General features: G+C 51.9%; 2 protein-coding genes across 6 annotated transcripts in view; both read right to left on the minus strand.

The window, feature by feature from the left end:
* Positions 1–6,594: 6,594 nt before the first annotated feature.
* On the minus strand, positions 6,595–16,650 carry LOC112980844 (transforming growth factor beta activator LRRC32-like). Of its 2 annotated transcripts, XM_064518472.1 has the most exons (3): positions 16,602–16,650; positions 11,875–16,459; positions 6,595–10,469 (listed from the first exon to the last, which is right to left on the minus strand). In XM_064518472.1, the coding sequence occupies exons 2-3, from the start codon at positions 12,112–12,114 to the stop codon at positions 8,481–8,483; spliced, it is 2,229 nt and encodes a 742-aa protein (XP_064374542.1). In that variant the 5' UTR covers positions 12,115–16,459; positions 16,602–16,650; the 3' UTR covers positions 6,595–8,480. The 2 variants fall into 2 exon arrangements, with proteins under 2 accessions (XP_064374542.1, XP_025951825.2); XM_026096040.2 differs by lacking the exon at positions 16,602–16,650 and having other exon boundaries at positions 11,875–16,575.
* A 1-nt stretch (position 16,651) lies between these two features.
* The window catches only part of EDA (ectodysplasin A), a 103,353-nt gene continuing 97,194 nt past the window's right edge, over positions 16,652–22,810 (minus strand). For all 4 annotated transcript variants that reach the window (XM_064518476.1, XM_064518475.1, XM_064518474.1 and 1 more), the window contains exon 8: positions 16,652–21,110. In XM_064518476.1, the coding sequence (XP_064374546.1) occupies positions 20,859–21,110 (252 nt within the window). In that variant the 3' untranslated portion in view covers positions 16,652–20,858. The remainder of the gene's footprint in view (positions 21,111–22,810) is intronic.

Consider the following 22,810-nt stretch of genomic DNA (forward strand, 5'->3'; position numbering starts at 1 on the left):
GTGGGCAAAGTGCAATCCCACTTCTATGCAGGTGGGGAGGAGGAGGAAGGGCCGGTGCTCCAGCTCCCGGGTGCCAGCGGGGCCCTGTGCTGGGGGGTTGTTAGCTGGACGGGCCACGGGGTGCTTCCTCCTGCCAGCAGCTCCTGCTCGGAGAGCAGCATGGCCACGCAGCCGCCTGTGCTGCAGTTTTGGGACCTGCTGCCTTGCCCACAACGCTCTGAGGCTTTCACTGCCTCAGACGAAGGGTGCTGTGGCAGGTCGGAGTGCTCGGGGACAGCGCTGAGAAACACCTGCGAGGCAGAGGCCAAGGTGGGGATGGCCTCTTGCTGGGGGACATCAAAAGCACCGGAGGCGGTGGTGGTAGTATGTGCCGTGGTGTTCACAACGCCAGTGCCCGCTCTGGCTGGCATGGCCTGCAGGCTGAGCTTCAGCAGACGGACATCACGGACGCTCGCCCACCTCTTTGGGACATGGAGCGTTGTCCTGCCACTGCCCGAGCTGTCCCTGCTCTGTAGACACTCTACAGGCCCTGGAGTTACCAAGCCAGCTCTTTACCCCTTCAAAACTTGCTAAAATTAAGCCATTCATACTTTGGCCTGTTCTTCCCCATACTGTGAGATGCCCTTCTGTATACACTGGATCTTCTGCTTCCTTCCCCAGCAGGAATTCCTCTGCCACGTGCTGAAGCTGTGTCCTGCAGGGAGAAGCCAGTGCCATACGAGCTGTTCGTCCCTCGGCTGGGAATGCTGTGCGTGCAGCCAGGCCCCTTACAGCCACCTCCCTGCCAGGGCCAGGAAAGGGCGTCTGGGATGTTCAGCAGTGCTGAGCTGAGCTCAGCATCCCAGACATCCTCTCCTGGTCCTAGATGGCAAAAGGTTGAGACAAGGAGGTTTTGCAGCAGCTGGGGCTGAAACCTTGGACTATCTCACAAAAACAATCCAAAACTCAATCCAAAGCCAGGTCTGAGCTGGGTTAGAGTTTCCAAACCAATATGGACCGTTCCCTGCTCGGGGGCTCGACCCCTTCTCTGGGCTGCTCTGAGCAGTGTCAGGCCCGGGAAGGAGAGCCGAGATTGCCACCTTCTGGCAAAGCCCATCCCTTTCCCGCTGGTTTTGCTCTGAGGGCCACAGTCTCCCTGTTTCCTCCCTGGAGCACCTGCTTTCACCTTGCTCCTGCCTGCCCTGTTGGTGCTGGCAGGTCTCACATTGCAACAAGGCCCTTTTTCCGCGTTAGCTGTGCTGGTTTTAGGCAGACTGCTCAAGGTGTGGCTGGCACCTTATTCCGGGATCTGGAGGCTCTTGGATGAATGAACTGTCATATGCCGTGACGAACCACTGCTGGGATCGGACGGGAAGGCAGGAACACCTGGGTGCCTGAGCAGCCGTTTCAAGGACCCTGCTTCACCTCTGTCCCTCCAGGCCGGGAAGGTGGTACCACAACAGGGTTCACACGCCACCGCCTGTGGCTGCCGCTGACGGTGACCAGAGCTGGGGGCAGAGGTGATTAGTGGCACCCTGTCCCCTCACTCTGGGATGCAAGGTCAAGGCAGGAGCTGGCCAAGCCCATGAGACGCCAGCGGCAGTACAGGGAAGAGTGTCCAGAGATTTCTGATGTCCTGCCCTCAATATCCTGCTAAAATCTGCTGCCTCCTATAAAAGGTGATTTCTACCAGCCCCTCTTTGCAGACAAATTTTGCAATGACTGAGTAGCGGAGGAAAAAAAAGGTTTCCTTTTAAAGCCAAAGCCATTCTTCATTTGATGTCAGTTCCTCTTCTGAGCTTAATCCTTGAAACAAACACAGGGTAAGTGCTAAAAATGCCCCTTCCACTTCCGTGTCAGAGTCTCTCCTGGGGAAGGCGGCGGGTGAGGAAGGGGAATCCCAGCTCAGGGAAAGGCTTCCCTTTCTGGACCTCCCCGGGGCTGGAGAGCCACAGCAGGGAGAAAGTGAAGCGGCGCGCTGCTCGGCTGATCTGCCTGCGGTGCTGTGCGGAGGGGACGCGCATACGGGAGCAGGGAAAGGCCGCTTGGAAAATGTGACCACACGACTCCTCGTCTTTCTGGCAAATGTGTCTCCTAGGGATACGGCTAGGAGAGGCTGCGGTAGGCTAGTCCAGGGAACGCTCGGGGTGGCAACAGCCTCACCGGAGGGCCAAGAGAAGCCCTGCTCCTGGGTCACGGCTTGTCTGCACACAGAGCTTGCTGCTGGGATTAAGCTAAGCATCCAGTTATGCTGAGAGCAGGAGCATTGAGAGGCAGCGTCTCAAGTCAAGAGGACAAAAAGTGATGGCCACAGCAGCAGTGACCACAGCTTGCTGACCACCACACCTGAGCCCAAAGGTCTGGCCTGCGGGCATGGGCAAAACTCTAACTGTTCACCGGGCTGAAGACCAGACAAGGGGTGATGCAAAAAAGAGCCCAGACCCTCCGGGAGAGCCCGTCTGCATGGGGCTGGGCCGTGCTCCCGGGTAAGCTGGAGCCCTTGGGGCAGCGATGGCAGCTGGTGCTTCCTGCGGGACCACGCCAGGACGGGGAGTGCAGAGCAGACCTGGCTGCGGGAGCTGCCCAGGGAGGAGTGTGAGAGGTGTCCTGCGATGCCCCTTTCCCACCCCACAGCGAAAGCTGCTCATTACGCAGAGAGAGGCCAAGGAGGGGGATAGTGGAGGAACATAAACACAGGCCTGGATGTCCAACACTTCGTGTGTCCCGGTATTGTGACTCTGACAGCAGCCAAACTGAACACCCATGAACGGTTGGAGAACAGAGCAAGCACAGGGAGATACCTCCCCCGTGGACCTCCCAGCGCCCAGCTGCTTGCCCCTTTCTGAGTCAGAAGAGGCAGCTTCGTATTTTGTGACTTCCATGGTTTTCTCTTCTATGAACTTGTCCAGCCTCCCCTCAAACCTCTGGAAACTCGGTGGCCTCCCCGTTGCGCTCACTGAAGAACCACATCCTTTCGTCTGGGAGGATCTGACAGCGCTGAGCCGTGGTGACGCAGAGCCCGCCGGTGGCACGCTGTCATGTGATGCCGACCTCTCGGCCCTCCCTCCGGCACAGCTCGGCAACGAGGCAATTTCTGCACCCCGCCAGCTCCAGTGACATCCCCGGGGGTACGAGCGGACACGCTGTGTGTGTGTCTGGGGGTCTCTGCTCCCCGCTGGAGCTGCGAAGGTTGGTGCTGCCTGGTAGAGCCACCCTCGGTACCAGGTGACTGTCCCGCTGCGGAGGGCTGCCCTTCCTTCAGTGGAGTTGTCCTTCCTCTTTCCGATTTATTAGTGGAGTCAGTGATCTTACGACAGGAAAGATACTAAGAAACAGGCTGTGGGAGGTGGTGACCTGCCAGCAGTTGCTCCTATCAGCTGACCTCCTGCGGAGACAGCAACGCAAGACGCTGACTTCCAGCCTCACGTGGTGCTGTGGCTTCCCCGTCTTGCTGGGAAGATGCTCCCTTAGGTCTGCCTGGGGCAGCAGTGATTTAAAGCTGGAAACCGGGACCGTGAGCATGGAGCTGCTTGTGGGCTCGAGGTCTGAGGAAACCAGAATACGGGGGCTGCTGGCGGCAGTGGCACTGTCCCACCGCGGGCATCGCACACGGCACAGCCCCGTCCCCAGGGCACCAGGACAGCCGAGCCGGTGGGTCCAGCGGCAGAGCACGTGGATGCGTCTGTGCGTCCAGGCCTAGCAGCCTGGGACAACACGGGCGCTTGCAGAGGCACCACGGGATGCAGGAGGGATGTCGCAAGCAGGGGAACCGCTGGGAGCTGCTCTCAGTCTGTTTGTTCCCTGCAAGACTGAAAGTCTGAGTGCTGGAGGCTCAAGGGCAGGTCCCAGCCTGGCCAGAGCCCCCCCAGAGAGGAAGAAAGTGCCATGAAAAACACATCCAACCTCGCTAACTTGGACAGAAACAGCTGCCCGGGGAGTTTTGTTGAGTCACGCAGAGCAGGCGGTGGCAGCGAGTGATAGTGGCAGGCGGACCGGGAGGGAAAGGCGGCCTCATCTCCCGGAGGCAGCTGGGGCCCAGCCGGGAGCGGGGAGAGACACGGCCACCACCCTCCGTCCCCGGCCTGTGCATCGAATACCGCGTTAGCTAGAAAGACGTAAAACCCACCCTGCCACGGGGAGCCAGGTTATGATAAGAAGGCAGCGGTTCGTAAGATCAACTGCATTTGAGAACGCGGCAATAGCAGCAAAAAGAAGTGGGGGGAAAAAAAGTGTGTTCCTAATTCAACTTAGCTGCAGAGAAGGTAATTTCCGCATGAGTTAGCACAACAACCAGTTGGGAATTTCTGACAAAATCTATTTTTCTTTGAAAATACAGATTCAGTGAAATTTGAAAGCTTTCCACTGGAAAGAAATAGTTTTGCTGGATTTCTCAACCAGAAAAAAAATCTCCAGAAAATTTGTAAACTGTCAGAGTATTTTAACTACAACTACTTTTTTTCAGACCACGATTTAAACTCATGCTTTCTTAAAGCTTGACGCTAAAATGCAACATGTTGCCATAACCATTTTATTTGTTCAAACTTCACTATTTTACAGCTCTTGTAAGCTCATTTTGGATCAAGGGAATTCTGAGACTTCCGTGGGATGAGGAAGCCGTTTCCCAGTGAACTGCGGTGAGCTCAGGCCCAGGGCTGAAGCAAAACCTGTTCAGCCTCCTCCAGGAGCACCGCCAGCTCCGGCAGCTTCCCCAGCCCCTAGCGAAGCTCCTCCACCTCGCTTAGCCTGTTTTGTGTGTCTCCAGGAGCCCTTGCTGCTCCTTTCTTCCAGCTGTAGTACACGTCCATGGCTCCAATGCCCCAACTTCGACCCACAGGGAAAGCTTCGGGACCCCCCGGCCCCGGAGGGCTCCATCCCTGTAGCCAACCGCTGGGATTTGGCAACCGGCCGCCGCTCTTGCTCCGCGGGGACACGACGCAGCCTCGACGAACGGCACTGGGAAGCCCTCGGGAAACAGGGAACTGCGGCGGCCGACCCGTGCCCGGACGCGGGAGCAAGGCGAGGGGAGGCCGCGTAAGCCCTCGAGCGGGAGGCCCGGCTCCCGCTGCCGCTGCGGGCAGACCCCGAACCCCGCGAGGGAAAATCCCTGCCCGTGACCAGGGGCAGGAGCACCAGGCTTCGGAAGCCGCTTGCCACAGCACAGCTCCGCAGCCCTGCTCGGATCGAAGGGAAACCGAGGCGAGCGGGTGAACGCGGGGCCATCGCAGGCGCCGGCCCGGGCCCCGCCGGAGGCCGCAGAGCTGGGCGGGTACCAGAGCGCAGCAAGCAGCATCCCGGCAGCAACGCGCACAGCATGCGGAAAGCGTATGCTTTACAGCAAAAATGCCCTTTGCTTTGCGGTAAAACCATGGTAAGTTAAGAAAAAAAAAGTTAGGTAATTGGGATTTTAAGTTAGTTCCAAGCCCTTTTGCTCTCACATCCTCTAACGCCGCAGGTGTGTGGACACGTACGCGGCCTGCGCTGGGCTGGCTGGGGACTTTCAAGGTGGAACCAACGTGATAACAGATGTAAGTGCTGCCTCGCGCCTCTGCTTGCTGCAGCCAAGGTCCCACTTCTTTATGTGAAACGCTGACTGTGCACGGCCGAGACGCACCGGGGATACGGCCTTCTCCTGCAGAGCTGTGACAAGCTGCTGCCAGTGTCACCTGCATCTTTCTTGCGGCCGTGCCTGCCCCGGGGGCTGGACGGTCCTGCTCGTCCCCCTCTGCTGCGGATCCAGCCGCCCCTGCCTCCGCGGATTTAGGCGCTGGGGGCAGTGAAGGTGGGGAGGTCCTGCCGCCCGCACACTCTCAAAGAGCTTGTAACCAAGCACCACGCAGGGAGAGCAGATTTTTTCCCCCCCCATTCTTGCTATCTACCCCAATGGTGAGGACAGGACAGATCGCCTTCCTGTACCCTTACAGGTGCCTGGGGTCATTTTAAGACCTGCCGACTCAGCAGCATTGTTCAGATGAAAGCGATAAAGGAAAAGGAGCAAGAAAGGAGCGTAGGGCTGCACAGAAATCCCCTCCCCTCCGCCTGACACACAGCACCGTAATCACCGCTGGATGCCCAGCAGCGCTGGGGCCGTTCCCCCAGCAAGTGCTTCGGCACTTCTCTGAAAAAGCTCATTTTCCTGACACAGGCCAGCCCTTGCCAGGCTGGGCCAGGGAATGTGTTTGTGTGCAGGTATTTAGCCGAGCTATTAAACCGACTTAAAAGGCAGATATTGACGCCTGGGAAAGCTGTGAAATGCTCTAGTAGCACCGATACTCTCTGCTGTAGAGATAATTATCTTTTCACAAGCAGACCGTGATGGACTGAGGAGGGGCAGATCAATGCAAACAGCCCAGGCCCTGTTTTCTTGTCCGCAGTGATGAAAACAGAGTGGAGGGCAGGGCAGAAAACCCACCCACAACTACTTACACCACATGTAATTTCTTCCACAAAATAGAGCAGATGGGAGCCACCTCCATTCTCAGTATGGAGAGGTGCCCACAGAGATCATGACATCTGGCTGGCTGCAGCAGCACGGAGCACAGTGCTGGATTTGGCACTGACAGTTTCTGTTTTATCGTTTTTGCAAATCATGTAGGATATTGGTGACAGGAGGATGCCTAAAATACAATAATTTTATTATTAAAGTTACAGAATCACAGAATGGCTGAGGTTGGAATGGACCTCTGGAGATCAGCTAGTCCAACCCCCCCTGCTCAAGCAGGGTCACCTAGAGCACGTTGCCCAGGACGGTGTCCAGATGGCTTCTGAGCATCTCCAAGGATGGAGACTCCACAACCTCTCTCAGGTTGTGCTCAGTCACCTCACAGTAAAGAAGTTTTTCCTCACGTTGAGATGAAACTTCCTGTGGTTCAGTTTGTGCCCACTGCCTCTCGTCCGATCGTTGGGTGCTGCTGAGAAGAGACTGGCCTCATCCTCTCTACACCTTCCCTTCAGATACTACCTATACGCCTTGATGAGATCCCCTGTCAGTCTTCTCTTCTCCAGGCTGAACATGCCCAGCTCTCTCAGCCTTTCCTCACATGAGAGCTGCTCCAGTCCCTTCATCATCTTAGTAGCCCTCTGCTGCACTTGCTCCAGTAGCTCCATGTCTCTCTTGGGGAGCCCAACACTGACACAGTACACAGGCCTCACCAGGACTTAGTACAGGGGAAAGACTACCTCCCTTGACCTGCTGGCAATGCTCTTCCTAATGCACCACAGGATACCACTGGCCTTCTCTGCCACAAGGGCACACTGCTGGCTCACGGTCCACTTGTTGTCCTCCAGGCCCCCCAGGTCCTTCTCTGCAGAGCTGCTTTCCAGCAGGTCAGCCCCAGCCTGTACTGGTGCATGGGGTTATTCCTCCCTAGCTGCAGGACCCTGCACTTCCCTTGGTTGAACTTCATGAGGTTCCCTTCTGCCCATCTCCAGCCTGTCGAGGTCCCTCTGAATGGCAGCACAGCCCTCTCGGGTATCACCCTCTCCTCCCAGTTCTGTATAATCAGCAAACTTGCTGAGGAGGCACTCTGTCCCTTCATCCAGGTCACTGATGAGTAAGTTGAACAATACTGGACCCGGTATTGACCCCTGGGAGACACTGCTAGCTACAGGCCTCCAACCAGACTTTGTGCCATTGATCACAACCCTCTGAGCTCTGCCGTTCAGCCAGTTCTCAGTCCATCTCACTGTCCACTCACCTAACCCACACCTCCTGGGCTTGCCTATGAAGATGCTATGGGAGACAGTGTTGAAAGCCTTGCTGAAGTCAAGGCAGACAACATGAACCGCTCTGCCCTCATCTACCCAGCCAGTAATGCCATTGTAGAAGGCTATCAGATTGGCTAAGCATGATTTCCACTTTATAAATCCATGCTGACTGCTCCTGATCACCTTACCCTTCACATGCTTAGAGACAGCATCCAGGATGAGCTGTTGCATCACCTTTCCAGGGATCAAGGTGAGGCTGACTGCCCTGTAGTTCCCTGGGTCCTCCTTCTTGCCCTTTTTGAGGACTGGAGTGACATTTGCTTTCTTCCAGTCCTCAGGCACCTCTCCTGTTCTCCATGTGCTTTCAAAGATGATGGAGAGTAGCCTAGCAATGACATCTGCCAACTCCCTCAGCACTCATGGGTGCATCCCATCAGGGCCCATGGACTTGTGGATGTCAAGTTTGCCTAAACGATCTCCAACCTGATCCTCCTCCACCAAGGGAAAGTCCTTCTTTCTCCAGACTTCCTCCCTGGTCTCCAGGGTCTGGGATTCCTGAGGGCTGGTCTCAGCAGTAAAGACTGAAGCAAAGAAGGCATCCAGTATCTCTGCCTTCTCTGCATCCCTCGTCACCAAGGCCCCTGCCCCATTCAGTCGCGGGCCCACATTTTCCCTAATCTTCCTTTTGTTACTGATGCATTTAAAGAAGCCCTTCTTGCTGTCCTTGACATCCCTTGCCAAATTATTATTAATAGAGTTCTGACCAATAGCTACAGCTCCTCCTCCCCAGCACTGGGCTATACTTTCGTAACGCTGTCTGCTGGCCTCGCCTCAACTGTCTTTTCTCTTTCTGGACGGGGTGGCATGACATCCACCCTATTGCTTCTGAAACTCAAACACCCAGGCAACTTCTGTCCTTTCTTCAGAAGGCAGTAAGCCCCATAGCTGAAAAACAAAAGGCTAATCACTACCACCAGCACAGCCAGAGAGCTGTTTCCTTTGGGATGCGGACAAAGCCACCGAGGACTGCTGGTTATCTTGACCGAGAAGTTCTTTGTCTTATCTCGGTAGGAGCAGAGCGTTTCATTCAGGTCCAGCACGCTCACGCTGGTCGCCTGCAGCACATCCAGCCAGGCCAGCGTGCAACAGTTAAACGGGTTTCCAGCAACGGACACGTGCTTGAGGCTGTGGGACCAGCTCGCGAGAGCCAGCTTTTCAAAGGCCATCAGGTTGTTACTGCGAACGTCCAGGCTTTCCAGTGGGGAGCAGAAAAGGCCTGTGGGAAGAAGGCTCAAATTATTGCCTGATAGGTCCAAAACTTTCAGCATGTCCAGACAGGGGAATTCTGTCTGGCCATCACGCATTTGGTTTCCTTTCAGAGAGAGTTTCTGCAAGGAAAATTCCAGCCCCTCCAGAGCTTCTTTGGGCATGAACAAATCCTTGTTCTCAGACAGATCTAATGAGATCAGAGGAGTTTGGCTGAACGTGTAGGGATACAGCCTTGTAATGTTATTCTTACAAAGGCTCAGATGCTTCAAGCTAGGTATGTTATAAAATGCAGTGCAGGTACCTCCTGGGTGCATCCCATGCACACGAGAGCCCCCTCCTGAAATCTCTCCTTTATTGATTTCCTGGCTCTCACAAGGTTGGAGGCTGTTGGAACCAAGATCGATTGTTTCCAAATCAGGCAGAAAATCAAAAAACCAATGTGGCAATAAGTGGATGAAATTGCCGTGGAGATCCAGTGAGCGTACAGACAGAAACGCATGCTCCTGAGGCACAAGCGAGTTGTCACTTTCTGTGTCACCTGTAAGTGACTCCTTGGTTATATTCTGGAGACAATTCATAGCCACACTGAGATTGTGCAGAGAGCTCAGACTGTGAAAAAAAGTAAATGGAAACAGATGCAGCTGGTTATTGCTGAGATCTAAGTCAGCTACCTGGGTCAGACCAGCCACGGTACTCAAGGACTTACTAAGCCTTGCCATCTCATCATATTGCAGTACAAATTCTGCTGGATGGTGGGACCTTGGGACCAGAGAAGTAATAGCGTTGTTGGAGAGGTTTAAGTGTGTGAGATAATGTGCTTTGGGGAGCTCTGGAAAATAGAGAAGTCTGTTATGGCTCAAGTCTAGCACTTGAAGCAGGTAGCGCTCTCCCTCCTCCGAGACGAAGAGCTCCAGGGCGTTGTGGCTGAGGTTTAAAACTCGCAGCTGTGTGAGAGTGAAGCCAGAGATACAGTGGAGGGAATTCAAAGCTAAGTTCAGCACCTTCAGGTCTCTCAGAGCCTCAAAAGCTCCCTCCTCTATTTCCATGATATAGTTGTTGCTGAGGTTGAGCTCACTCAGCTGTGGTGTACTCCAGAAGATACCTGCCGGCAGCCTTGTCATCTTGTTCCCAGACAGATCCAGCTTTTTCAGTGTGGTGAGATTGCTGAAGTACCAGCCTGCCATGTGGCTCTCCAGATTATTTGCTGACAGATCCAGGACCTCTATATTCCTGAGCAACCTGAAGGCCCTCCCATTAGTGAGGTAATTGCGATCGAGGTGGTTTGATCCCAGGAGGAGAGAGTGGAGATGGGGTAGCTGAGCCAGGGTCATTTCAGACACAGCCTCCAGCTGGTTGAAGCATATGTCCAGGTACTCAAGCTGCCCAAACCGAGGCATGCGGCTCTCTGACAGGTTTTGGATGAAGTTGTTGGAGAGCTCAAGGTACTTAACTCCTTGGCTGAGCTCCTTTGGAAACCTGCGCAGGCCAGCACCTTTGCACGACACCTTCGTGGGGCTCTACAAGAAACGGGAAAAGCCATCAGCATGAGAGAAGGTGTACAAACCAGACTTCAGCCAAGTGAGCTGCTGTTCAAGATGTGCATGAGAAGTGTGAAACTGTAGAAATGAGCACCACTACCAATTTCTAAGCCCAGGACAGGATGGGGCCAGTCCATCTAAAGCCAGTCTTTGGGAGACAAGAAGCTTGTCCACAGGATTAAGGTGAACTTTCTGAGACTCTGCTTCAGAGGTAAAGGGGAAACTAGCTTCCGTGGTTTCTTTTTGTGTAAGATGCAGTTCACTGGTTTGCGCTGCTCTACGACACAGTGTCATCTGAGCCAGCAGTGTGGCTCACGTGCCTCTCAGCCTCGCTCCTCTGCCTGCCCCTGGAACAAGGCCAGCGACAAGCAGAGAACAGCAGCTCCTGACAAAGGACCCAGGCTGGTGTCACTCGTGGCTGGGCACAGGTACTGCTCTAGTGACCCGCACTCCCCAGGCTGCAGACGGGTGCAAACTCAAACGGGATCCACAAAATGTTATCCGGCAGCCTGTGCCGTTAAATTGCACCAATGCTTCTTCCATCTCAGCCTCAGCCCCCAGGGAAACGTGCGTTCTGGCAGAGCGCAGAGCGGGAGGGAAACCTCTGGATGGATCTACTCTGTTGCTGCTGATGCCACAGGGAGAAACATCAATCTCTGACCCCACAGGCTGTCCTCACACGCTGCCCAGCAAGCGAGATGGGTGAAAGTGCTGCAAGCACTGATAAAGCTGCCCTTCACCCAGCAGTCTGCTGGGGCGAGCCCAGCCTTTGAAGGGCACTAAGGAAAGACCGGGAGAGCCCAGGGGCTGTTCCAGGAACCTCCCTTCCCAACCGGGCAGAGAAGGGCACCATTCCGGTGGGCTGCGCTTTCCCGCTCCCTCCAGACTGGATCCATAGGAGAGCACCCCAGGGGATCAACTGGGTGGTGGGAGACAGAAACCAGCTGGAGATTCAGAAGTGCTGCTGCATGACCAGGCTCCTGCCTCATCGCATCGGCAGCTGCTGCCTGGAGGTGCACACAGAAACCTGCTCTCCGTCCTGCTTCTGAGTGAACATCTAGAGATGATGCCCCGCGGCAGGGACTGCTGAGAGATGACACCAGCCCAGCAGTGACACGAGAGCAGTGGGGTGCTGGGAACGGCCAGGCTACAGTCAAGCAGGAGAACGGCTTAAAGAGAGGATGACGAAGAGGAGTACGAAGGTGGAAAGAAAGGGAAGGTTAAAGAGATGGAGGCTGAAATGGTATTAGAGCTATGGAGGAAAAGTTTCACCCTCTCATTCTAAACCTGTGTCCTCTCTCCACTGCACTGAGGGATGTTCGCAGACCCAGTGGGGAATACTCTGGCTACTAAATCCCAAAGGATCCTTGGTAATCAGCCTTACCTGCTGGCATGGTAGAGGCTTGGGCCTCACTTCCCCACTAGACTGGGCTTTGAGAATAGATGGGAGCAGCCAGAGCAGCAAACATCCTCGTTCAGCGAGCCGGTGTTCAAAGAAAAGCATGTCGGGCTCCGGGAGCAAGCAGCCCCTTCCCACTCCTCCAGGGCTCTCCTGTAAGCTCGGCAGGAGAAGGGCTTTATATAAATAGGCTTCAGCATGGGATGGGGGAAGGAGATAATACATGTGGGTGTTCGTAGCTACGGAAGTGGGAAAAGAAAGACATAAGCCTACAGAGGGGAAAAACAGTGCCCAAAGCCACAAGGAAGGGAAAGAGAAACCACTGGATAGGGGGAGGAGGCAGTGCTGCACAGGGACTCAGGTGATCGACTGAAACTATCAAGGAAATAAAATCCCAGGAAGGTGAGCCGGTACCTGAGAAAGCCGGGAGCTTTTGCAGGAGTTCCCCTGCTTGGAACTGCTCTTGCTCAGGTTTCCTCCGCCCTGTGCCAGGGCTTTGGGCCAAGTGCCTGTGCGCTGTATGCCAGGCCAGCTCTCGCAGGGCAGCAGCGAGGATCCCAAAAAAGCAGGTGACGGCTCTGGGCCAGCCGGAGCGCGGGAGCTGCTCCTGGCCCAGGGCAGCCGGGCTGCCTGGGAAACACCCTGGGACTTCCGGAGCATCCGGAGGCTGCAGGTGAGCTCAGCACCGAAAGCAGGGCAGCAGCTCTCCGAGAGAGCGCAAATTCCCCGCTCCCAGCACTGCCGCAGCCCAGCTGGCGGGGAATTCTCCCGCGGCACCTGCCCTTCCTCTGGGGAAGGATCGCTCCCGGGGATGACTCACCCGCGCAGCAGGGCAGCGGAGCCTCAAACCCTCCCGACCGGTTTCCAGGTCCCTGAGATCACGCAGGTATCTCTTACAGCAGAGACTCGTGCCCTTGCCTGAAGCAGAAACTTCTCCGCGGGTCGGAGCGGATGAACGTGTCCCCTGGCCTCCGCAGGCAGCAGCACGGCACCCGAGCCCAGGCAGGAGCAAACAAAGGTGGGACCATGCTCTGACCGACCCTCGTCCCAGACGTTCCCAGTTCCCATGAGCCGTTCCCCGGTTCGCAGCCGGCGGGTGAGCAGGTGGTGCAGCCGCCTTCCCACTCCTCCTCCGCAGGGGTTCGGTGTGTCGCCACTGCTGCTTTTAGTCCCAGTGTCCCCTCCAGGCCTGGAGATGGGTGCTGTGTCACCTACTCATCGTGGGGGCTGCAACAAGACGGGGCTTTTCCAAGGGCAGCTCCAGGTGGTATCTGGGCTCCCAGAGCTGCACGCCGCCGAAACGGAGCGTTTTTTGCTGCCACATTCTCCAGGTCCCTGTGCCATCTAGCGGTGACACGCGCCCCGGGGACGCGCGGCTGCCGCCGAGTCCGGCCAGCTCGCAGGAAAGTTCACGGGGCATCCTGCAAAACAGACTCTGTTTTCTTTGGCTTCACGTGTCCGATTTCCTTTCCTTCCAAAGGAGCACCTCTGGACTGCTGCACAGGTTGCTCCAGAACATATTTTGCAGTTGTTTCCACAGGTTTGAATGTCGCTTTATTCCTGGAAGGGTCTGGCAGAAACCCTGCCGACCCTCACGGAAGATGAAGCAGCCTGGTTCTGCACCCTGCCCTGCTGACAGCTAGCCACGACGTTTTTGGCTCAGATACACATTCAGGTTCCCCTCTCAAGGCCAGGGCATCCGTGACAATGTTTTAAACCCAACCTCTGCATGCTCTGCTAAAGACCGTGGATCTGATCAGCCTCGCTAGGTCAGTGGGGGTCTGTTAACAGCCTGGGCCAAAGGCAGCTATTAGAGAACAAACCTTGATTGTTTTCAGAGGCAATCTGAGGATATCGCATCTGTACAGATGTAAAACCATGAAGTCTCTGTCCAGGGAAACACTGACCTCTGGATGAACCTTAACGTCCAACATCCCTGCTCTGTCATCGGCAACCCAGTGAGGAGCAGTGAAAGCGGAAGGAGGCAAGGGAGAGGAACTGTGTAATTCAATTGCTTTGGCCCAGAAGTGCAACTGCCTGGCCCATGACCAGCGCACTGACCACACTCCGGCCTTTGACATCCCGGAGCGTGATGGGGAACGCCGGCCTTCTCCTCCAGGCACTTTTAATACTGAGCCTGGGTCTGCAGAGCAGGCATGGCAGATGAAATCAGCTGAAAGTCCCTGATCAAAATCAAGTTCAGGGACTTCTGTGGAGAATCCCTGGGCGTTTGCATCCCAAGCCTGTGAACTCCCTTGGCCAATGCACATCTGCTTTGCTCTCTGGAAGAGCAAGAGACTTCCCAGAAGCCTCAGGGCAGGCGCGCCTGGCAGAGCGCGATCCGGGTGGGGACAGAGCAACCCGAGGCGCTCTGCAAACACCAAGCGGCATTTCATGGATGGTGCTGAGGACAGAGCAGGCTGCACAGCATGCAATGGGAAGCGATTTGCTCCTGCAAGAAGTGGAGTATGAAATACAGAGGTGGTGCTTTTGGAAAGGATATACACACTTTGTGAAAACACCAGCTGTGTAACAGCCCCCTGGGACAGGGAGAGGATAGACACCCGCTACTAGGTGTCTTGAAGATACAATTTTTTCCCTGTGTTTCTTGCCACTTCTGGCTTCCAGGATGGTTCCCAGATCTCTGCTTTTCAGAAGAAAATGTTTTATAAAAACACCTCTTGGGAGTGCTCTTTTAAAGATGCTCATGCTCCCGCAGAGGTTTCCCGTGAGAGGTCTCCAGGGGAGGTGAGGAGATGAGCAGCAGCACAGAGGCTCCGTATAAAATCAGACAGAGCAGCAGGGCCTGACAACACGCAACGCTCTGATCCACACCACCGACAGAGAGGAGAAGGGAGTCCAGACTTTCTGACATTTTACTAAAATGATCTTCAGGCTGGCAGAGAGGATGACTTGATGAGGGGACCTGCTTACATCTCAAATGTTTTTAGTTTTCTTGTTAAAATGAGTCTGGAAATGGCTATTGCCTTCAAGCCCCTCTCACAAGCCCAAGACGACCCAGCTGCCCTTGAGCAGCCAGGGAGAGCCCTGGGGACCAGACTACCCCTTTTGGTTTGTCCAGAGTGCCATCCCTCCGAGCACAATAAAAGCTGGAGCCCGAGAGAGGCAAATTTGGACCAATTCTGAGCGCATGCATCTGTCTGACAGCACCGCCTGCTCTGATCATTTAGCTACAATATTAGAAGCTGCCATCAGAGCAGGTCCTCTTTAGAGATTAATCTTTTTTCAGCAACCAAACCAAAGTTTCTAACTTCTTTTCGCTTTTCAGGAAAAGAGCCTTGGATGGTTACATGAAGTTGCAGATGTACCACAGTGCAACAGACACATGCTCCCACCCTGGGAATTAAGGAGGCAGAAGGGTATCTGGTTATCTAATTACGTCAAACCTACCTATCTTTCCCAGTAAGTATGGTGACAGAAATGCTGTTTTCTGTAACTTTCTCCTGACTGCAAAGAGCAGCACAGAACTGGAAGTCCAATACTGAACAACTGTGAGGCTGAATATTGGACTAGTGCTTCTTCAATCATGTGAGGAGGCCACAGGAGAGATATACTGAAAACTCCTAGAAAGATGGAAAGATGCCTTGCTTTTCAGCTGTGTCATATCACAAAAGCACAAAACAATTTGCTGTAGTTGTACAGACTTTCCACAGAAATTCCTGCAACTGTTTGTTTGGCTGGAGGAGGAAGTGCCAGGCGGGTCCTCAGCTGAGATACCGTTTCTATCTCTGCGATCCATTTCCTCCAAGGGACAGTCCTCCCAGTCATCACATACCTAGTGATCAACAGGCCAACAACGGCATCAATGGCATACACCGGATTTGGCCCAAACTCAGATACAGGCTGGAACAAAACCTGTATGTCAGCAGCATGGAAAGTACTAGACTGAATTTTGCAGTGTTTAAGAAAGACTTTCATAGTGAGGAATTAAAAAAAACCAATATCTGAGGTCTCAGCACTACTGTGATGTCCACGTGATCTGGACTGAAGATGTAAGACGATACTCTTCCTAAGCAATGCTGGCACTAGAATAAAACTTCTGCCAGAAGCAGAAAAGCAAAGCAAAGTGCCTTGTGTTTTCTCCTCCACCTTCTGCTTCCTCAGAAATCTGGGAGGCTTCCTCTTCTCCTTGGTCCCCGCCATGTGTGGTTGGCCCAGTTCAGGTACCATTCAACCAGCGACCTGGAGCTTTTCCCTAGCAGCACGTCAGTTCTGGAGCTTGTGGCATTACAGATCAGAAAGCAAGACAAACCAGGGGGCCTAAGCTCCTTCACGGAGCAGAGAGCCAAGAACTATTAGTAATAAGCTAAGTCCCCTCTGTCTTAGGGAACGGGCAGGGGCTCTAGGGGATGCAGATTACCTTTGGACGCTCTCGGGACGAGGAGCCTTGGAGGCAGGCATGCCTCAGCGGCCTGTGGTGCTGGAGAGAGAACGGACAGTTGGGAGGGCTGGAGCTGGAGCAGCTTCCCTCCTGCAGGAGCGAGGGCCTGGCACGACAGCAGGGAAAGGACAAGAACCAAAAGTGCAATCTGCAGTTCAAGAAACGCTCCTGCAAAGAGAACAGCTCTGTTTGAGAAAGCAGGGCATTTTCCAAAGAGCTAGTTCATTAACTCCCATCCTGGTTTTGTCCATCTCATCCCAGGCCACGTCTCCCTCTCACTCTGGACAGCAGCATCTCGCCTGCTACCTACCTGACCGAGGCACCTGCGGTCACAGCGCTGAACATCCAAGGACACTGAGAGATCAGGAAAAAGCTTTATTTGCAAAGAAAATATTGACAATTTACATAAACTTACATCCTAATTTATATACATTATGTATATTTTATATACAGATAGTGTCTTGAATAAAGATTTCGAAGCACAAAACAGCATCAGTGTGTCACTGTGCAGTTCAAACAGAGTAACAGGCTTGGAGTTGTTGCCTTTTTTCCCCACAACTCTTCTCTCATTATATTTTTGTTAGGGAGTCTGAGGAACGGCTTCCTCCTAAACCTGGAAATGATGAATACAAACATTGCATGGGTGTGTGTGGGTCAGACTTGTAAATGGACGCAGCAGCAAAACATAACTGCACTTGAACAGGGAAGCACGTACGGTCTGTGAGCCAGAAAAGCTTATCGAGCAGAGAAATCAAAATCAAGCAACCAACCCAAAAGACAACTTCAGCCACACCACAGGCTGAGGTTCAGCTCACAGATGGGGAACGACAGGGGCTTCCTTTGAGCCTTTGTGTTCCTGAACTCTGAGTCAACACTTTTGGAAAAGAAAGCTGCTTGTTTTGAGGTGGGGGTGAGTCTCTGTACAAATGCAGGACTGAATGCATGGAACAAAAGAACTACTTGCAATCTGACTAGATTTCACAGAGACTTGAAAGATGCATACCTGAGAACACCTTCCAGATGTAAATTTACCCCCACACCTTTTTTAGGCCGTAAAATACAAAATAACTTCCATTTTCTCCAAAAGCCTGCACCAGGACTGCGTGGGGCAGCGAAGGTGGAATTCAGGGTAGGTGCACAATTACCTTGAAGTCACTTAGTGGGAAGAACCAGCAAGTACGAGAAAGTTTCTGACTGCCTTCACAGTAATTCTCTGCGCTCCACTTCTTCCAACAGAAAAAAAAAAAGAAGCAAAGGAAAATTAGCAGGAAGAGGGGCTGCCCCACCAGCTGAGAGAGAAATGAACTCACTAACATAGCTTGCTCATCTCAGGGTGCCCCTTTCTAAGCAGCTAACACTGCTTATTCTGTGGAAGGAAGATCCCGAGGCCGAAGATGACCTGGCACAGTGGGCAGCAGGAAAACCACAGCTGGTACTGTGCTCACCTGCGTAAGAAAGTCCCTGGAGAGAAGCAAAGGGCAGTTCTTTGTGGGTAGGCAGACATGACCGAAAAGCATCTACTGAAGATGCTTTCTAGCGTCTATCCTTCAGATGCCCTGAATGTCACAGCAGAGCTGGCTTCCCTATAAATGGTATCTGTACAGAGAATCTTGGGAGGGAGAAGGGTTTAAAATGACAAATTCTACACGGATTAGCCGCTTGCTACATTTCTGCAACTGGAATCCAGCCAAAAGTTGAGCAGCAGATCTAAGGCACATAGGTAAGAGCACAGCTAGCAAGTACCACCGGAGAGGAAAGGCTGGCACGTAAGATGACAACAGTGACTGTTTTCATGGAGGGCTGTGCCAGTGTCTCTGCTACGCAGACATTTGCCTGTAAGTGAAGCACTTCTTGTCAACCAGACTAGAAACTGATATACATCAAAATTAAAAGACACCGGAGGGAAAGACTGGAGCAAGGTCCTGTTCTTGGTGGAGTTTGTTAAAATCTTCCCTAAGCATCTCCCTGCTCCTACGAGCTGCTTCCAGGCCTCTTCTGCTCCAGTTAAGGGAAACCACAGAGGCTCCAAAGACGGTGGCACAGAGAAGGATCCTACAGAAGCTGATCTATAGCCTAGGTAACCTACACTGTAATACTTCATTAATGAGAACTTGTTGCTAGAGAGGCTAAAGGGTTTCAAGTATAAAAGACTCTCCACAGTTGCTACAGGACTGGTGATTCATTCACTCATACCAGTGCTGAACGTGGCTCTCAGATACGAAGGCCACCCCAAGTCAGGCATTCTCCAGCCTCCGACTGTGCTGCGGAGCTCGGGCTGTGCTGAGCTCACCCTTTGGTGTAACACAAACACTGGGAAAAGCACATTCACAACCTGAACACCGTCCATTCCTTGCGATGAGGGAGGCAGGGATCACTTCCCTCCGCTGTCCCCTACGCCGTCCCATGCACACGCCGGAGAGGGAACTTGACGGAGCTGCATGGGGTTTCTCGAGAAACAAGGGATTCTCCCTTTGCCTACTCCTGCTCACAGTCATAGTCAGAACTGAACCACAGATCCTACCAGCGGGGGACAAAGAAAGCGAACTACATCCATCGTGCTCTCAGAAGTCATTTCATTATTTATGCTTGCCCCTAAGTACTGCTGTTCAGACCATATTCTAAAGCAATTCTGTTAATGATTTGCTTCATGTTCTCACTGTACAGTTGTCCTGATTCATTCTAGTCAGAGGAACATGTCCTTCATAATCCATTTTAGAGGAAATGAACCACAAAGACCAGTTACGTGCCCCTAAGGCTCTTGCTAGTCCAACATGTTTAGGCTAGAAAGGAGGAGAACATATTGGAAAAGAAATAGCACGCAATTTTTCATGCAGTTATTTTATAAACTGCACGCCTCCTGTGAATAGCAAGGCTGAAGCCAAAGCTGGGTGCCCCCAAGAAATATTTATCTCCCAATAACTGCAATACTTGGCAAGTGAGATCAGCAGCTACAGATGGGGAAAAGCAACGCAGCCAAGAACACTTCAGCCAGGGTGGATCCGTCTGCGCTCAGACCAGCCGCCAAGCACGGCACTGACTACGTTCGCTCTCCTGTCTCTACAGGTGATCACTGCTGAGCCACCTCTATGGGCAGAGATGAAGGCTACGACCAGGATGTCATTTCAGGACTTGCTCCCAATCCGGCTATTCACATCTGCTCTACCAGCTGAAATTTCACTATCCTCTTTAGTTCAAAAAATACACTCTAAAAAGAAATCCAGTTTTTTTAAAAAACCAATCCAACACAAACCAAGGCATGACACAAAAGAGCAATTACTGTTTCAGCCTCTTCCTCAGCTCAAGCACATCTTACAGCTTTAGATCTCACCAGTTGAGGGGAGGTAATGGGAGAGAGTTGCTCAAGAAGCCAAAAGAAACAATAGCGTCGCAGCAATTCTCTTAGTCACCAGAAATCGAGTTATGACTAGACTCAGCAGGGCTCAGAGAAAAGAAAAAGTGGTGACTTCATGCTGGACCACACTTATTAAATACAAATTTTTGCTAGCGACTCCATCACCACGTATTAGAGCATTTTAGATAGAAGACTGCCAAAAAAGAAGGGGAGGGGGATAAAGACCACATCTTAAAAGCAGGACAGTTGCTATTAAAACAGAAAGAAAATTCCTTTTGAATATTTTATTCTTAAACATGACAAACGTCTTAAGGGTGTTTTCACAAGTACTTGTGTCTGCTCTACGTGGCTCTGTGAAGCCTGTAGAAATGTGTTCCGCTTTGCAAAATATTAATTAAAAAGACAAAAAAACAAAACACAAATTGCTGTAACAGCAGCAGTACTTTAAGGCAGCCCCGTTAGGGCAAGGTACACCTCTGGGGTAATGGCAGGAACTGGAAGTAGCAGAGGCTTTGAACTGTACTTGTCATTATCTTTGGGACTTCTCAATTCATGGAATGTAGAGGCAGTTTCATATGTGCTAAGCCTGTTCTATTACATATACGTTTTCCTCTCAAACTTTCTGCTTTTGCAGCCTGCTTCCAAGCTCTAGATAGTGGCACTTCACCTTCTTTTCTCACGCTCCTGAGGATGAACGTAAACACCACTGACTGTCTTATTCACCTCCTTCCCCGCTACGTTGCCATTCCAGTTAGAACTGAGAAGGCAGAAAAACAGAAACTCCATTTCTTGCTTTCATTAGTGTGCAGAAGCAGGAGTGCCTAGGTAGACTTCTGTCAAAATTGTTCTATCTTCTCCTGCTACTGCCTGGGATGCTCTTGCTAGTGCAACATAAAAGCAGAGACCCACATCATTCTCAACAAGCCTCATGTGAAGATCACAGAGCAGAATATCAGTGCAGTAATACTTGAAATACTGAGACAAGGCAGACACAACAGCCTTTTTTCCTCACAACGCCTTTTCAGCTAGCTTTTTGATCCAAGTCTCCATGCACGTCACAGAAGACACTGTGCTTCCTGTATTCACATATAGGAATAAATAGCTCTGGATCAGTTTTCTTTATGGCCGGATTATAGAACCCCCTGAAATACTGATACGCTTATGAACAGCAGCACTGTGCAGTTCTGTGAGTATCCTTGGACATGCCAAGTTCATCTAGGATGCTGGTGCATCTCCTAGGCGTATGGCCCCAAAGAAAGTTGTGTGCTTGCTCATGTTGATGGAGATGTCAGCATGGACCATTTTCACAGCAATCTTCTGCCTGGCTTTGAGGAGGCAGACCCCAGCTGTATAGCAGGTATTGAAGTTGGTCTTGCCGGTCTCAATACTCCGAGTGCATTGCAGAAAGGGTTTTTCATCCACCACCACCTCATAGCTGGCAAAATCTGTGAAGTTTATGTAGTATACCTGATGTGAAGCAGGAAGAAGAAAGGATATTAGGGAGTGTATTTGTGCACCAGGAACAATTCCACATTCCTTTCAGTGCATATATATGCTTCCTGAGCTAACAGTAGCCTCCTTGGCCCCTCTAACCTCTATTCGTTTGAGGCAGAAGGAGCCTCAGGCCAATCGCATAGAGCAAAACCTTGTATTCCACTTCATACTAACAGAAGCATGCGAGTGTCCATGATTCCAGGTATCTCTAAGGCTGAGCTACAAATCCTCACATACACCCCGTTTATTACAGAAAAATATTACAAACCTGCTGCACAGAAAATGTTAATATAAAGACCTAGCTACAAAAACCTGTAAACAAACCTATCTGCTACAAACAGCCTTTCATCCAACAAGCAAACAAACAATTTTAACTCAAGTCCTCTTTCACTTACCTTCCAAGTCCTGCTTTCTGGGTCCCATGAGCCTCCTTTAGTGTTGACATCAAAAATGCCCTAAGATGTACTGGGAGCTGCCTTCTTTGTGATTGTACTTGAGGTGCTTTCAAAGGCATAAGCTATTACAGGGAAGACACTCTCCCGGTCCCCACAGCTTGGCAGGCAAGTGATCTTATAATATTTGTTTGGAATTTAACACTTGGTTAGCTCTAGTCTCCATGATTCCAATATGGATTCAGTTACTTAACCATCTCTCCCACACTGATTTTGAAGAACTGCAAGACATATGAGAAAGACTGCACAAAGAGATGCAAGTCTCAGGGATCTGCTTCTTCCTGACAGAAAAAAACTAGTCATTTTGGAAGTATCTGCTAGTTCTTAGTCTATAATCTGTGACCACAGAAGCTAAGCAAGACTGATTCTCCATTTTCCTTGATGGACTACAAAAGACGGAGGCTTCAGAGACATGATGACGTAGCCAGCAATTAGCACTATGCGCTTAGAGAAGTGATTTACCTTCAGCCCACGTAGAGTTATTTTTCCTGTCTCCATCCAAACTAGACACATAACCAGTTCCATGGAAGAGCCTCTGATTAACCTGGCATTCACAGCCTGTTTTATCTGACTTGGTACAGGCCCAATGGGACTGCTGACTGAATATAGGTAAATCATGCGCAGGAAATAACATCACAAGCCTGGAGCAAGGTGGTAGTTGCTTAATTGTGATTGTGACATGGAAACCCTCTTGTCAGCTGCAGAAGTGCTAAAATCTGTCCCAGAATCTAGCTGATGTTTCTGTCCACAGGTGACTGCACACCCTGCATGCTCTGGCAGGACTGGGTAGAGCTTAGTAGCCCTGCAGCCACCTTGTTTTCCATGTAGCTCAGAAACTCTGTTCAGAGATTTACAGGAAACTGGGAGCACTGCATTAAATGACAGCCTAGCTCCTATATTTTATTTGAATGGGGAGAGGAAACGAGGTCTTAATTAGCTGTCTACTAAATAATAATAAAATAAAATGTTACTTTATTTAGTACTTTTTACATAAGCAGGTGTGTATATCCATTGTTGGTACTGCCTACTGCAGTTGCTGAGCCATCCTGCTACACAAGGAGGTTGCTGGGCATCGCATCAATCTGAAGCTACACAAAGAAGGTGGAGACAGAATGGAATTACCTGGGCAGGAACTTGGCCAAGCCACCTGGGCTAAGAGTCCTACGGTTATAAACAGTGACACGGGTTCTTAATGATCACAAGTTGTCAGGGGTTTGGTTC

The sequence above is a fragment of the Dromaius novaehollandiae genome, chromosome 11 (assembly GCF_036370855.1).
Source record: "Dromaius novaehollandiae isolate bDroNov1 chromosome 11, bDroNov1.hap1, whole genome shotgun sequence".
Lineage (NCBI taxonomy): Eukaryota > Metazoa > Chordata > Aves > Casuariiformes > Dromaiidae > Dromaius > Dromaius novaehollandiae.